This window comes from Branchiostoma floridae, chromosome 13, assembly GCF_000003815.2.
Source record: "Branchiostoma floridae strain S238N-H82 chromosome 13, Bfl_VNyyK, whole genome shotgun sequence".
In the NCBI taxonomy this organism is placed as follows: domain Eukaryota; kingdom Metazoa; phylum Chordata; class Leptocardii; order Amphioxiformes; family Branchiostomatidae; genus Branchiostoma; species Branchiostoma floridae.
This window is the reverse complement of record NC_049991.1, coordinates 4,377,932-4,394,413: the sequence shown is the minus strand read 5'-3', so window position 1 is coordinate 4,394,413 and position 16,482 is coordinate 4,377,932. Positions and strand designations below refer to the sequence as shown.

The 16,482-nt window shown below is 42.9% G+C and overlaps 2 protein-coding genes and 1 long non-coding RNA gene across 3 annotated transcripts in view; all 3 read right to left on the bottom strand.

Moving 5' to 3' along the window:
- The window catches only part of LOC118429367, a 30,120-nt gene extending 22,187 nt beyond the window's left edge, over positions 1-7,933 (bottom strand). Inside the window, exons 1-13 of the mRNA XM_035839847.1 lie at positions 7,925-7,933; positions 7,281-7,442; positions 6,512-6,633; positions 5,957-6,077; positions 5,171-5,339; positions 4,641-4,837; positions 4,162-4,240; positions 3,747-3,773; positions 2,706-2,939; positions 1,798-1,947; positions 935-1,180; positions 311-460; positions 116-172 (exon numbers count right to left, since the gene is read on the bottom strand). Coding sequence (XP_035695740.1) covers positions 116-172; positions 311-460; positions 935-1,180; positions 1,798-1,947; positions 2,706-2,939; positions 3,747-3,773; positions 4,162-4,240; positions 4,641-4,837; positions 5,171-5,339; positions 5,957-6,077; positions 6,512-6,633; positions 7,281-7,442; positions 7,925-7,933 — 1,723 coding nt within the window. The remainder of the gene's footprint in view (positions 1-115; positions 173-310; positions 461-934; positions 1,181-1,797; positions 1,948-2,705; positions 2,940-3,746; positions 3,774-4,161; positions 4,241-4,640; positions 4,838-5,170; positions 5,340-5,956; positions 6,078-6,511; positions 6,634-7,280; positions 7,443-7,924) is intronic.
- Positions 7,934-8,025: 92 nt separating this feature from the next.
- On the bottom strand, positions 8,026-10,082 carry LOC118429604. Its single transcript, XR_004832754.1, has 3 exons — positions 10,063-10,082; positions 8,844-8,894; positions 8,026-8,243 (listed from the first exon to the last, which is right to left on the bottom strand). It is a non-coding gene; the product is annotated as an uncharacterized LOC118429604 (long non-coding RNA).
- A 640-nt stretch (positions 10,083-10,722) lies between these two features.
- The window catches only part of LOC118429366 (collectin-10-like), a 13,899-nt gene continuing 8,139 nt past the window's right edge, over positions 10,723-16,482 (bottom strand). The window contains exons 4-8 of the mRNA XM_035839846.1: positions 15,647-15,728; positions 13,884-14,015; positions 12,435-12,590; positions 11,729-11,925; positions 10,723-10,965 (exon numbers count right to left, since the gene is read on the bottom strand). Of these exons, the coding sequence (XP_035695739.1) occupies positions 10,723-10,965; positions 11,729-11,925; positions 12,435-12,590; positions 13,884-14,015; positions 15,647-15,728 (810 nt within the window). The remainder of the gene's footprint in view (positions 10,966-11,728; positions 11,926-12,434; positions 12,591-13,883; positions 14,016-15,646; positions 15,729-16,482) is intronic.

Below are 16,482 nucleotides of genomic sequence, written 5' to 3'. Positions count from 1 at the left end.
ACGAAATACAAACCTGCCGCCTTTTCTTTCTAAGTTACCGTTGAAAACAGTACATCCATTAAAAAAAACGTGTATACATAGTAAGAAATGATAGATTCAAATGAAAGAAACTTACGTCTGCTTGGACATTTCAGGTTACCCAGACACAGCGGGTTCACAGGTGGTCCCGTTGCTGCAAAACATAACATCCCAACATAATTAATGATAAGATATACCATTTTTGTTGTACACCTGGGGTACATGCACCGAAACTATTTCATGCATCTGTTCACGAAGTTTCAAAGATGTGTTGCTAAAAGGATCAACATACTTTGTCCTCCCGTGATACCCACGCGGATGTAGATGTGGTGGCCCCCATCGCAGCCCCACACGCGGTTAGAAGTCGCGCTCACGTAGATTTGAGCCAGGCTTCCACCAACCAGTCTCCAGGCTGTCCCCTGGGGCCTTTGGGCCGTTATTCCTGCAAAAACGTTTTAGATTTCCAACATGGGCGAAATAGAGGAGAATGCGCAGCAATCCCATGATGCTTAGCGCAGATTCTTTCGATGTGTATGGAATCCAAGATGGCTGACATCATAACATCAAAAAGCTATGTATCAATCGCACTTGTTCAGAAAGATCAATATTTACAGGTTTATGATGATTGCAAAGCCGGTATTGGATTACTTCCAGGCCTTGGACACTGAGATTTTGTCTCCCAAAGGAGTTGTGTATGATGAGAAAGAGTGTAGCCATTTTACAGGTTTTCGATAGCTACAGGTTTGCGATAGCAAAACCTGTATTTTTGACGTTAATTGTTATGAGCGTGCTGCTGCAGTCTTGTCGGATGTAAAGGAACGACAGCAACGGCGACTATTGATTAATTTGTTTTGTGGTGGGATGGTGGTTTTGACGCGAAATGGTATGAGAGTGTTAATTTGGTCTTGTTTCTTACCGATTCTGATGAAGACTTGTCCGATGGCGCTAACTCCCCACACCACGTTGTACCCCACGCTGATGCTGACCAGGGAGCAGCCCGTGACTTGGACCCACTGTGTTCCAACCGAACCTGTGCCTCCGTACGTGCCGATGCGGTACCAGATCGCACCGGTAGTGGTCACTGCCCACACGCCGCAGTGTCCGATTGATACGTACGATAGACCACGTATAGGCGGTCCTCTCACCAGCGCCCACCCCGTACCTAAATGTACAATGATAAACGGTATAACGTGATCAAAACGTTACTGTTACACACTGCATTAGTAATAAAGGGTCCTTCAAGGGAAAGACCAGCGTAACCAAACAAACTCTTATTGAAGCATTCAGACCATTTGTGACAATCAAGTTAATGAAAATCTACGCATACAGATTCATACACAAAAGAACCCGTGCAAGCTACGGCGATAAAGTCTAATAATTCATGACCAACCCCTTGTTCCGACAATAATCTGTTCATGCATATGAGGTTCGCCGAAAAGAAAAGATTTCACAGTAGACCAATTCACAGAAAAGTAACAGCGAGGGGGCTAAGATGGCTAAGACGTGCCCTTTGAGAATGGGAGAGAAGAAAACGGTGGAGAAGACTCTTGACAGGAAGCCACTTGGTGTAAGGAGAAGAGGCAAGGAAGGCCAAGATTGACATGGAAATCAATTGTAAGAGAGAGACTTTAAAGCGGATGACACAGAGAAAAGAGGGAGGTCCACCATTGACATAGATGCAAAGCACGATCCGACGTGCCTTAAGCACGGGATGACCTTAGGTGTTAAGGTAAGGTGTTCAGATGTTCTATGTAATATCAAAAGTTATAACATACGCACCCGATTGCCTTGCTGCAGTTACCCCAGTCCTATAGTAGACTGTACCGGTGGTTGTAGCTCCCCAGACGTAGTATCCTGACACGCAGATTGACATCAGACCTCCGCCGATCTGTGTCCAACCCGTGCCCTGTGGACGCTGGGCCGTGATGCCTGGTATCAACAATGTTTATAACATTTTAGCGACTTCATCATCAAACTGAAATCCATGTGTATTTTTTTACTGATGGAGATTCTATTAAATCGAGCAAGTCTACCGGCAAAATGTGTGCATGAAAGTACAGTAAATGGAGTTTCAGAGGGTCCAGTTTTAACATTTCTCCGGAAATTCCTTGCGGTGGTTCGCGCTTTCGGTTTTTCACTCATAACAATTTCTGAAATGTCAAACTGCGCTTAGTTAACAAGCATAATGTGCCTCTTAAATGCAGGAAATGATGCTTCAGAGGATCAATAGTTCCTCTACCCCCACGAAGAAGTTTGCTGATGCCGCCTCTGCGAGGCCTCTGTGCCGTACTTGACGCAAGGGAAAATTGTCACAAATTCATGAAGCTTGTGCAATTTGTCAGTCAAGTGACATTCTGCGGTCACGACTGAAAAAGGTCCTTACCGGGTACCTAACGTGCTTTTTTGTTGCTCTTTCGGGCGTGAACCCTACGTGGCCGCGTGGACGTGGAACACCCTTTGGATGCCAGATTATATTATGCCATGGTCGGATCCCACATTTATTAACTTGCAATTAAACTCAGCCCAGCATCAAATAGATGGTGTGACCTAATCGTGCATACGGACCCCTGCTGTATCCGACAGACCGCCTGCTTTAGAGCCGGGCCGGGGCTACTACCCCGACGGGCACCGTCTCAATTGTAACCGTAGCATATCAAGTAACGTGAACAATTGTACGTAGTACGTACCGATTCGCACATAGACCCTGTATCTTGCTGTGACTCCCCACACGATGCCCTGGCCGGAACTGATCTGTACAAGCCTGACACCGGTTACTGTCAGCCACCCCGTCCCTGCAGCTCCCTCGTTACCGTACGTGCCCACTCGGTAGTAGACCACTCCGGCGGAGTCCACGCCCCAAACGCCGCAGAATCCGATGGACACGAACGACAAAGACCCTACTACCGTGTTCCAGCCCGTTCCTGTGGTAAGAAGTGCGACAACAACAATTTGAAAAAAAAGCTACCTACATGATTAGGCTTAAGCTAAGGGCACAACTCGCCGTACGTGCTGTCTACGAGTACGTGCCAAAACGTGGGCAATCTTGGGGATCCGTAAGTGGTAAGTACCGCCTCCGTGCAAAGTCGTAGGGAATCAGACAAATTTTGGAGCACGCAGACACGCAGTGCACGTGCAGGCAAAACTTTGTGTGCCATCGGACTACAGATTCGCTCCCCCCCCCCCCCCCCTACGTGCCAGTACGGGCGACCTGCCTGCCCTGTACAGCCTGAACGTTTTCAGAAATACGGGGCTGACGTGGCCTCCTAAAAACGTACGGACAAATTGCACGTCGGGTTGTGCCCTTAGCTTAAGTAGTCAGGTAAGTCCAACAAATGACTGATCAAAATAAAACGCAGAGGGTACCGAACAACAGAGTCTTCATATTCGTACTTTCACATCTTCCTTGACTTTGGCATTCTACAAAATTACTATTCATTTCCGATTCATAATCACGACATACATTCGCTCATTTCGCAGCTGGTTTGTATAAACAGTATGGCCGAAAACTTTTTAGAGAAAGAAAATGACAAATATTGATGCACGTGCCGAAGTCATCCATATGTTGGAAACAACATTGCCATACTAGTAACACGTTATTCATCAAGGCGTTGATTACACAGACCAACACAGAGATCGATAGAAAGCGTCAGTTAGAGTAAGTCTATGTATGCAGTATATTGAGCGTATAGTCGAGTTACTATATCAAGATATTGCGATTCTGTACTCACCACAGATTTCCACCGGGACTTCACCACCTAATTATATTAGAACAGAAATAGGAAATTACAAAAATAGATATCCATCTGATCGTTACTGTCGTTACTTAACATGCTAATAGCCGAAATATAAATACCGTTGGAATCAGCACAAATCAGTTAATAACATATGTTTTATCATACTGGTAAGAACTATGTCAATTTCCAAAGCGGGGCCTGGCCGGGTAGCATTAGGGAACGAAATGTAGGATATAAAAGACATTAAAAGATGACGTTTAGTGTCGTGGTCAGGCATTATTTGTGTTTTTTTTTTAATTTTCACTTAGACATTTCTATTTCATGTTTCCACCAACAGTCCGACCGGGCCCTGGTTTGGAATATGGCGATGTTTGAATATTTGTAAAATATGTTCGAATGATAAACGTACCAGTTTGAGGTTCACATTGTATACGTCTGGTTGGCAGACATGTACATATCTCGTTTCCTGATATCCAGACTTCGTTTTTCTGGTATGAAAATAGACGAAAACGAAAACACCATCCTTTGTTTTGTTCAAAATAACTGTCATCATCAGTCAGTAGACGTTGCTAGGTTAGGTTAACATATCAGTAATCATGTGGTTAATTAGATTTCTTAACATAACATTTTGTCTACATTTATGAAAGCTTCAGCCTCGCTCACTCGGTGCTTTATTCAGTGGTTATAGATTAAAGGCCTAGTTTTACGTCATCGTTAACATGTCGGCTAGGTCATTGACCTTTAACTATAGTATGATAACGTGAACCAATATTAGTTTACCAAAAGATACCCAGCAACTGCCTATAAAGCATAGTAATGATAAAAGTATAGGAGTAAGACAGTTGCTTGATATTTGCAATCATCTATAGTATCTAAAATTTGACAAACCTCATAAAGGCTCCCGTCCTTAGAGCACCCACAGCTGCTTAAAGGCACGCAGTGGGCACCACTGAGCACATAACCGTTATCACAGACACACGACTCCACGCAGTTTCTCGTACAGGGCCTCGGGCCGGAGTCTGCGCATGTTCGGGGGCAGGGAGTGGCACACTGGGAGTAGTGGCTGTGAGGTGGACACGGCACCTCTGTGGAAAAAAGGGGAATGGGTTAATAGACCATTTTCAAAGCTCCGCGGCCATTTTGAATCTGCTCTCGCGAGAGAACATTCAGGCGTGAAGTTCCGTGATTTCGGCGGGACAAACCTGTGAGCGTGAAGGTGAAGCATCTTTACTTGTCACATGATATCCATTTAGTTTCAACGTATCAAAGAGTAAAATATCAAGCAGCCTGAGTGTAGTAGTACTATATTATGTTAAAACAAAATAGACCCAAGTAAAAAGATATAGACATAAAATATGCAATAGCCATCTATGTATCCAATTTATTTTCTATAGGCTAGTCACTACTAGGGTACGTACCACAGAATCCCCTTCTCCTCCACTGCTGTGGTTTCCCTCCCGCTGACACGCATGCGTCAGCGTACGCCTGTAAGTTCTGACACAGCACCAGCTGGTCGCCCCGGTACGCCGCCATGTCGAACACGCACGTCTTCACGAACTCCGATGGATTCACAATGGAGTGACAAGTCTGTCGGACAAGAAATCGAAGAACAAGGACATTTTTCACAACCATTTTGTATCTGCTTCAATGTTTCGATGACCGTCTGTCACTTTCCTCAGGGCAAGTCTAACTGGTTCACATCTCAATGCAACTATAGGTGTCCCTGCTTATAGATGCTGTCCTATCTGGGAGGACATCGCATATAATCACTTTACTATGTATACTATGTAAAATGTACTTTACCTACGTTTGGGGTCCGCATCTGTAAGCAGCGATACCTATAACTGCAGTACAATATGAACCAGTCGGAGTTGACAGACGGTCACCAAAACAAGGGTTGTGAAACCGTTGTTAAGACAAGAAAATTACGAAAGCAGAAAACTATGGAAGGCACTATACCTGTTTACGTTTGAAAAGATCTCCTACATGTTACAGAATGGAGACACAAATGGAGACGCAAATACATACATAGCCAGTCAATTAAGTAAAAAAACAACACATACATGCAGTCATAGTCATACATACTTTTAGACATGCTTTCCTGGTGTGAATGCCATCCACCAATAGTGCACCTCTACATAAGGAGCTGGTATACATGGAATGTAGGATTGAATAGAAGTACATTCTTTTAGCAGTTAACATACGCGAAACGGTCCGTTTGTAGCTCTGAGGAGTCCACACTTGCTCGGATGCGAGTACCACTGCCAATCACTCGGGCTGATATCGTTGGAGTCAAAATTGTCCTGCGGTCTTGTGTCCGGGCAGCTGGAATAGAAAGATTGCACACAAAAGGTTGTGTTCTTACATCTGAAACCCTTTTAAAAGTCCAGCAGGAATTACTGAATTTCATAGGACAAAAGAGAATTATTCTATAACACCTCTGTGTACTAATAATTACTTTGCTTCCGTTTCGATGTCGCTAGGATACCTATGTTTCATCATTGCAACGTTTCTCAATGTAGGAACAATGATACTGTAGTTGTGTGTGTTGGACGCCATCATTTAGACGGGGGCCGCAATAGGCTTCCATGAACATGATGTAACTCTAATCACGTGATATGCGATCGCTGCCTCATCAATCCTTAACGAGCACTTCGGTCGGGCAAATGTTTGGAAACTTGCAGATTCCTTTAGCTTAATTTTGATCTAAATACTGCTTGATACCATCTAAAAAAAAACAAGATAAATTTGAGTCATACGTGTTGTCATCAAGAGCGATCCAACTGTTGCCGTACAGAAGGGAGGTGGAGGCGACCTGTCCTCCCGGCATCAGGTTGTCGTCATTCGGCTGGCCGTTGTAGTTTCCGCACATTCCGCTAAGCTGAAACGTAAAACCATAGTAGTATAGTAGATGGCATTTAGCTGGAAACAGGCCCTAGCAATCTGATTCCGTACAACGTACAAAATCTGTGGAAGACAAAACAATCTTTTCCTCGTAACCAACCTATAAAGCGAAATTTTGCCAGGCATTCGCAATTGAAAGTGCCAGCCCAAACGTTCGAAAAAAATTACAAAAAGGTACAAAACGCCGCAATTGCTGCAAATCTTTTTTTACCTGATGAATCTAATGATTATACAGGTCGCAATTTTATTGACAACATTGCGATTTACAATTGAGTAATTTATCTGGAATTCTTGCATTTGATTGGTACCGAGTCTGAGAATGTAATTACTTTCATAACGACGATCAAGTCTCTTTTAGACTACACTACACAAGTGACTACACTTGCTGTTATAGAGAGAATAATTTGCAAGGAGTACTAGTATTGCTACAAGAGGTGTTGGTTGGCCGCCCGGAGGCGAACATGAACATAAGCTTGGCTTCCCTATCCAATTTCCCTATCCAGTTTTTTGTCCGAATTCTACGATTCCCGTACCCGAGTAACTAGGAAGGCCTGGTGGAGGCTAGTCAAGGGATGATTTTGTAGTAGGAGCTACATGTAGTCCCAACTACTGCCTGTAACCTACCTTTCCTTTGTAGGAGGCGGGAACTTTGATCTCCACACGGTGATTCCCGTCATACATGAGTGAGAAGCAGTGGTCAGTCTCGATCAGCACATTCAAACCGCTGATGGAGATGTAGACCTTGCGGTTCAAGCAGACAGGAAGGCTTCGGCGGTATCCATTCACCTAGGGAAAGGTATGGAGAAATTCAGTAAGACACTTGACTAGACTAGGTGCAGACTAAGTACGGGCAACCACCTGCGACAGGCCAACACATGAAACAGGCAACTAGTGCTTGGTGAAGGCAACCACCTGACGAAGGCAACCACCTGACGCAGGCAAACACCTGGCACAGGCAAAATTTTTAGATGCAGTTTTGGACGGCAATGATTTGAAATTTAATTTCTAGCGGAAGTGTTTTGGACTGTTCCATTTTAAGATTTTTACCTGGCACAGAGAACCACCTGGCGCAAGCAACCACCTGGCGAAGACAACTAGTACAGGTAAGCACCCGCAGCAATCCACCAAACAAGGAAAGTCCCGTCCATTTTTACATAGTTAAGACCCTCTGTTAAGGTACCTACTGTGTACGTGAAGTGAGGGAAGTCGTGTTAAGTCCCTTTACATAGGACACTAGATCGTTGACATATCAGGATCCGAATTCGAACCCTAGACATCTATGGTTCTGGACCAATCACGTTGCCGTTACGCCACGTGGCCTTTTTGGGGGTACTAAACGGTACCTTGAACTTACCAGGACGTCTCTCCCGCTCCCGCTGCGAATCTGGATTTTGTACCCGTACACTGTCACCTCCACACGGTCGCAGAAGGCTACTTGCTGGCTATGACCGGGACGGTGGACGTTACGGACTGCCACCGTGAAGTCGGCGTGACGCACCAGGACGTATTTGCACGTTCCTTGGAAGTCGTGACGGCGGTTGTCGAACGTGATGTAGTGAGGATCACCCCATGCCACGCACGTACCCGCTACAAGTAACAAGGATAATATTTTATAAAGAGGAAAGAGTTGTTATAAGTTGATGATTATGACATTGGACTACATGTACTCCAAGATTTCAACTTCAAAACCATGTTTCCTTCCGGTCACCTTAGGATTCTTGTATGGCTGCGAGTTCTGGACAGCAAAATTGGGAAAAGAATACAGAGATACAATGCTGCTTCAGGAAGATTCAAGGGAGCATCTCACATGTTGCACATAGGAATAAGAAAATGTCGGTCCTTACAAAGACATCCTACCCAAACTAAAATAAAGGAAAAAGAAAACTGAAGCTGGACTATCACGTGTTATTGTCATTGGGTTTAGCGAAAACTATATTGCAGAAAATCATCCATAAGAAATGGGGTAGGTTGATGAAAAGATTGGAGGATAATATCAGAGATTCACAGTTATGACACTAAGCGAGAGATAAAGAGAGTGAGTGAGAGATAGATCAATGTACACTAAGTACCATCTATTATTATCTATTGACTTACAATTCGAAGCTTGACTAAACAACAATATCGGGATCATTCAGATCGATGAAGACACGAAATAGATGCAAAGGAAAAAAAAGAGAAATATCATACGTGATGGTGTCTGACACGACAGCTGACCCAGGCATACGTGGTTGATAGGTTCTGTGAAAGATAAATAATCATAAGATGGCTTTCTGTACGAATGCCCATAACTATATAAGTATGCAAGTCAGACCAAAATGTTATTTTGTCAAAAGCAGGAACAGAAGAAGCCTGAAAGATATAGAAAGGAAAGTTTAACTTTTTACAAAGGGGAATCTGGGCTGGTTATGCAAAATGCCATGTTTTCAGTCTGGTTTATTTTCCAATTTTCATGGGGTTAGCAAGAAGAGTCAATTATTGCTTGAAGTGGCCATGGGGCATTTATTCAAAATTCATTTTTGGACTTTGGTGATTATTTCAATGCCCTATTTCAATAGAAGTATTTTTGTACTGCTCCACTTAACATAGAGTTTTCACAGGAAGAGTCCATTTTGCACAGAGGGGAATTTTTTAGATGCAGTTTTGGACGGCAATGATTTGAAATTTAATTTCTAGCGGAAGTGTTTTGGACTGTTCTATTTTAAGATTTTTACATGGGGTACACTGGAGGAGTCTATTTTGTTCATTTTTGGTGGAGGTGTTCCGTTTTCGCACGTGGGTGATTTTGGAACAGTCTATCGTTGCATGGGAGAGAGATGGCTGAAATATGCTGTATTTACACTTAAGCAAATGCCGGCCTTTCTAGTTATGTTTATCATCGTCTAAGGTACCTATCTACCAAAAGCTATAAATATTCGTCGATTATGACTTGAGTTAGTCTCCTCAAAAGTAACAAAAAGACCCACTACACTTTAAAAAAAAAGCTGCTTGGGGCTCAGACATACAACACTTACTCCTTGTCCAGAGAGCTACTAGTATCTACCAATTAAAAACCATGTACCTGACATTTTTAGAACATTTAACCTCAAACTTGTAATTTTGAAGCTCCGCCACAGTAACATTAGTCAATAGAAGGCCCATAATGGAACTTGGCCTTCCTTTTTCCGCCCTCTACTAAAAATAAGGAGTATTCATTCACAGCTTCTTGAGTTATATTGACAACAGACAAAACATATACATAAACAGAAAACTGCAGTACCATAAAACTATTTGGCAAAGGTATGGAGTCGTATTACTCTAGTTATGATTAAAGGATAATGTTTGGATTAGTTTAATGAAATTCAGACAAATTTCCAAGTCTCATTCAGAAATTCTTTATTTCATGAACGGTGAACGGTGATTAGCCTACCCGGAGGGATTCCGTTGCACTGTACTTGTCCGCCTCCTGAAAATCACATAAAATTAGAATTAGAAATACATATGAGGACGTAGTTTGTAAAAGAAATAACTTCGTTGCTTCAGCATAATACGCCGTTTTACTCACTAAGGAATGTACTCCAGTCATGAAATGGGACGGGGGGGATACAGACTAGGTCACGTGTGGGACCATATCGCTGCTATAACACTAGCCTGGCCCTGAAGCCCTTGACAGACATACAACTGACCCTGGTCTCCCTATCATGGCCGTTAATTAGCCGTGAACAGTTCAAGTCCTGTGGTTGACAGTTGCCTGACTTGTCTTCTAGTCCATAAAAATCTGAGCCAGCAGATTACAAATTATGACGAATCTAAGCTCGTAAAGTTTCATTTCGCCAGGATTCGACTAGAATTGGAAAAGGGTAGCCAATGTGACCTCATGGGATACCCGTGGCTCCCGGGACACATTCGAGAACGGCCGGGCCCGGGCTCATTTAAGTCGGACTTAAAATCATTCCGGGACCCGGTAACAAATTGACGCCGGATTCTATCAAAAGGACGGCAAGGTCCAGGTTGCAATGTATAAAAAAACATATTCTACTTTACAGAAATTTCTAGTGGACGCTCAAGTCAGTTTAATAACTTATTACACTTAACAACAGCTGCAGTTTAAGGTCTTGGTCTTCTCACCATAGTTGTGAAAGGACTTGCCTGTTTCACAGATGAAGTAGTTCCTCGCATTGCAGCTGTTATCGTTCCACCTCATACCTTCGTTGGCCAACAGGTGGACACAGTCTTCGTTATTACCACTGTTGTTGGGTTCCCCAGGGTACCAGTTCTGGTAGCTACAACTGCTCAGTGATACACCGTCAGACCAGCGCCAGTCACCCTCATGCTGTATAAGAACAGAAATTATGTTTCATCATATACATGACTGTGTTGTTATAGATATTCTGTATGAAGCCTCGTAGTGCTATTGTCTATATAACTAGTAGATGTCATTGGTTGCCTTGTACCTCGTACCTGTTTAGCAATATAGTTCATTCGTGCATATCTTAGAAATTGTCATTATTTTGCCTTACTTATAAATGGTAATGTAAGACTGACTACTTTTTTTAAGTGAAAAATGGTGAAGTTTGAAGTTATACCAAGTGTAAGATTCAGCACTGGAAATCCAGTTTAGAACCAATCTTCAGCACTCAAAACAAGTGCCAAAAAACGAGAGCTAACCCTAATCCTAACCCTAACCACTAACCCTTTTCCCTAACCCTAACCCTAACCTTAACCCTAACCCTAACCCTAACCCTAACCCTAATCCTAACCCTAACCACTAACCCTTTTCCCTAACCCTAACCCTAACCCTAACCTTAACCCTAACCCTAACCCTAACCCTAACCCTAACCCTAACCCTGACCCTGACCCTGACCCTAACCCTAACCCTAACCCTGACCCTGACCCTAGTCCCTAACCCTAACTCAAACCCCTCACCCTAACCCCAATCCCTACCCATAACCTCTAACCCTAACCCTAACCCTAATCCCTACCCCTAACCCCTAACCCTAACCCCTAAAACTAACTCTATACCCTAACCCATTACCCCTAGCCCTTACCCCTAACCCGAACTATATCCTAAAGAGATTCATCGCATGACCACATACGTTGATATCATTCAGGCCGATCCAATAGCCGTTCCTACTGTCCACCAGTCTTGCAACAACGGCAGCGATGGCAGGTGTTTTCAAATCAGCAAGATGTCCACCATTCTGCTGGCACCGCCTCTTGGCATCGAAGTACGTTTTTGCTTCGTTGTACACTCTGTAGTGTGTATTTGTCGTAGTGCCTCCCCCGCCCCCACCTAGTAAGGTAAGCAACATCAACAAATTGAGACCACACCCTTCCTTGTATTAAATGCTATTGCTAGTATAAGCTCTTTCGCAGACTTCACTAGGCATGTGCAGCGACAGCAGTTCTGTCAAAGAGGATCGAAGGTCCAAAACCATTTTTAGGCACCATTACGCTCCGGGCATAAATTGTGTTATGCAAGTCAAAACATTAGTTGAGACAAGGCTGTACATGTTCGTAGGTGAGTAGCGTTTAAAAGAAAAGAAGATTAAATGGTTCATGGGTAATATGTCAAAGGTGAAGGCCCCACACGTTAACATTCCACCAGGTGTCATAGCTTTACGGACATTGTCGCGCAAATCTTAACAATGGTTGAGACGAGACTGTTGTCTTCTGATGGGCCTCCACCTTCGACGTAGTACCCAGGATTCCTCTTGATCACACAAGCGTGGTGAACTCTGTGAAAGAGCTTACTACTCATGTACAATTTCTGTCACCGTTAACATGCTGATGCGGTCTTACCTTCAATCCAGTAAATTGATAACCGCCATGGTCCTCCACAGATCTCATTCCTGTTGCCTCCGCACCTTATGTTGCATTCGGAGGGAGGCCGGGACCCGGGCAGGTTGCCGAACTCCGCCGCCGTCCCACAGTAACACTCCTTTGCGGCCTCTGTGCCTGCAAAGGGACATCATCAAATGCAACAAGAGTTCAGGGACCCCATAGAGTCATGAAATAAAGTTTGTGCAAATTTTCTTGTTTTATTTTGCATCAGTGATTATGCAAATAATGCTGTATTAAGTGTTATCTATTTCAATTGAGTCTTTACCAAAATAGAATACCTTGTATGTGTATATATGTGCATACAAATGAAATGGCGATCACATATACATAATCTATGCAAGGTAACGTAGATTATGTATATGTGATCGTATTTGTCGCAAGTAAGACGTACGCATCATTCACAAAAATATTATGGTGCGTTCACATTCCCTTTGACCGTAATTTGCATGATCAGTACTTCAAGAGTATTGTGTAATATACGGATACGACGTTTAATAGAGGTCCCGTGTATGAGGAGAGCCACACCCATGCACGTTAAAGAACCCCCCACACGTGCGATGGAGCAAATTCTTCAGTCGGGAGTTGGTGATTCACTACAAATCTCCCAGACGGTGTCTAAGTAAACCTCTGCCTCGTATCAGCCATACGGTGATTTACATCATTCACCACACCCCGGAGAGGAGATAGGCGCCGCCGGGGGACTAGAATGCCTATTAACACAGCATAACATGTTGTGCTACCACTACGGCTGATTAATCAGCAATAGGATGAAGATGATGATAATGATGATGATGATGCCCTGTAAAATGCCCTGTAAAACTAACGTTAAGTATATATTTTTTCATGGAGATGACAAGCAACCTATTACAAGTGTCCAAAAATTAGGGTATTAACCTCACCTGGCTGACTATCTGTCTATGGGCTGTACCACACTATTTTAGGAGGTGATGTCGGCATGTTATGGCTCTGTACCTAGAAAATACTGCAAAGGGCCCCCAAACGCTGTCGAACTACCCATAACATACAAACTTATCAGAATGGTCTTGAGTTTTATAGGTACGAACACACATACACAGCCCAAAACACTTCAATCGTAGGTAAACCACCAGTTCTTCCTGGAGGTAACATCGACTATCATAACTCCACCAGGTGCCATAATACCACCACCTCAAAAAACGGTAGTATAGAGGTCTTCCCAAGATTGTCTTGAACGCTGAATGTTAAATATCCTGAATGTAATACAATTCAGATATTTAGGTGTGGAAGGCAATCTTGGGAACACCTCTATACTAACTTATTTTGAGGTGGCAGTATAATGGCGCCTGTGGAATTATGCGAATGTATGTTAATCAGTTATAGTAGCAAACACCCACAAAGCACCAAACTCATACATGTATAGATACATACCTGCATAGGCGTACCCGTTCCTTTTGCAATGGGCCTTGCATATGGCTGTGGTCATGCTATTCGAAAACGTATAGGAATGGGGGAACACACGGTTTCCGCCGTCCACATAACAGCCCTTGTAGCCAGCTATATCTAGCGGTATGTAAAAGAAAACACCAAATGAGACGTCTTGTTTGTGCATTGTAAATTGTGGCGTTAGGAGCACGAAAGTTTTATCTGTCTGAACACAACTACAGTTTGAAGCATACTTAATACAATAGAATATACTTAATACAATAAATGCAATACTGAAAACAGTAGGTTGATAAGTGTTATAGTCTGTATAGACTAACTGACAGAGAGAGAGAGAGAGAGAGAGAGAGAGAGATCATGAATTGAACAACCCCTTCCCACATTACCAATGGCTCTTGTAACGTTGACCTATGTTTCTATCTCAAAAATACAGATTCCTCGATAACATGCTACCTAGTTTATGATTTTAAGAAGTCATGTAAGAATCTTAGACTGATATCTAAAAGCACGTTCATAATTCCGAGTCCGCATATTCAATGACAGGAATTGTGGGTAATATGTCAAAAGTGAAGGCCCACAACTAGTAAACCGCCAATCATTGTCTCGATCTGCATGACCAGGGGTGTCTTAGTAACCATACGATCCTTACGGAAAACATACGATCCTTATAGAAAACATAGGATCCACTACTAAGAAACATACGATCCTTACCGAAAACATACGATCCACTATTAGAAAACATACGATCCTTACGGAAAACATACGACCCACTACTAGAAACATACGATCCCTACTAATTTGCTGGACCACGTGGCATCAGCGGCAAATTCAATATGAAGGACTCTGGAGAACTTCGTTTTCCATATAGTCGGTACAATAATATGCCGCCTAAGAGGCCAACCGTGTACGTTGGGGTTTTCATGTTTAGCAGGATGTGATAAGCCCGTACGCAAAGATATCGTAACGAATAATGAGCAATCCCGAGGCCGCCATAGTGCACGTGAATCTGCCGCTTGAGTGACGTGACCCTTGCGTCGGTCCAAAAGATTAGTAAGCATCGTATGTTTCCCGTAAGGATCGTATGTTTCCCGTAAGGATCGTATGTTTCCTAGTAGTGGATCGTATGTTTTCCGTTAAGATCGTATGATTACTTACTAGGCACCCCTAATGACATTTTCCAGACGTGCTTTTGCTTATGTCTCAATGGCATTCTCCTTTGACATGTCACCCACAATTCCCATCGCTGCACAAACTTGTTTTTCTGAGAAATGCACATACTTATTGGTGCACAAACAGAACCATGGAGAAAATTAATAAACTCTTTCACTATTCCCATTGCGCATACGTAGCGACATGAATTACAGGCTTTATGTCAAAGGTGACAGCTTCTGAAACAAAACACGTCTGGAAATTCTTAACCCTTAAACTGACAGAGTTTCAGCACTATAAAATGCTATCAGTGCCAGGGTTGGCTGCTGACCTCCAAAAAGAACCCCCCGAACAAAACCGAAGTCCCTAACTTCCTGGGTTTGTGCGCTACGCGCGCGCAAAGCTGATACTTCGGGGGAATACGCCATCCCGGATATATCCGGGTGCGGCACACAGGACATGTATATGTGTGCCGGATATAACGATCCAGAACATGAACCCTTTACAAGTCCTGGAACTTTACCTCTAAAATATTAACCACTGTGACAATTCATGCCGCTAAGCGCGTATGCGTAATCAAAATGGCGAGCGAGCTCACGTACCTTGTCCATGTCCTTGTACCTCTTGAGTTGGTCCGTGGCTAGGTTTGTTTGGCTTGTTTGGTGGCCAGAAAAACAAAAAAGCCTGTGGGAGTGGAAGACGAACCCTCATTTTCTTGATATATCATAATGTTACCTTGAGACAATATTATGAAGCAGAATTGTGCAGAAAGTGCTAACGACACTAACGGCATTAAAATAAACGTTGATTTTTTAATTGCAAAAAATATTTAGTATTCCAATAATTAACTACCATCTGCTAGTAAAATAGTGTTTGTTTTACAGGCTGTGGTGCAAAGTTCAGTCGGTGTCTATTGTGATCTCATGAAAGGTATGATTAATGTTTAATCTTATTATTCGGTGGCAAGAATCAAGAACTCAAAGGCAACCTAAGCAATATTACATTGTTTAAAGTGGAAATATTCTAAATAAGGCAGTCTGTATAATATTGACATTTAATGCACTATTTTAGCACATTTACATCATTATTTCATAAATTGAGCCGTTAAAAATGGCGCGGGAACGAGTTGCACAAGGATTCCAGATTCCAGATTTTTTTTGGGGGGGGGGGTACAATAATAAGGAATATCCTCGTGCAACTTGTCTCTGGGCTGTTTTTAACAGCTCAAAGTATGAAATAATGATGTAAATATGAGAATACAGTGCAGTAGATGTCAATATCATGCAGATTGCCTTATTCAGAATATTTCCACTTTGACGCTGTAATATTGCTTAGGTTGCCTTTAAAGTATGGTTTTCGATGGTTTATGATCGATAACATCAGATGGGTGACTGCATGTATTTGGTGCTAACGCTTATGTTCACTGAATGATACTATG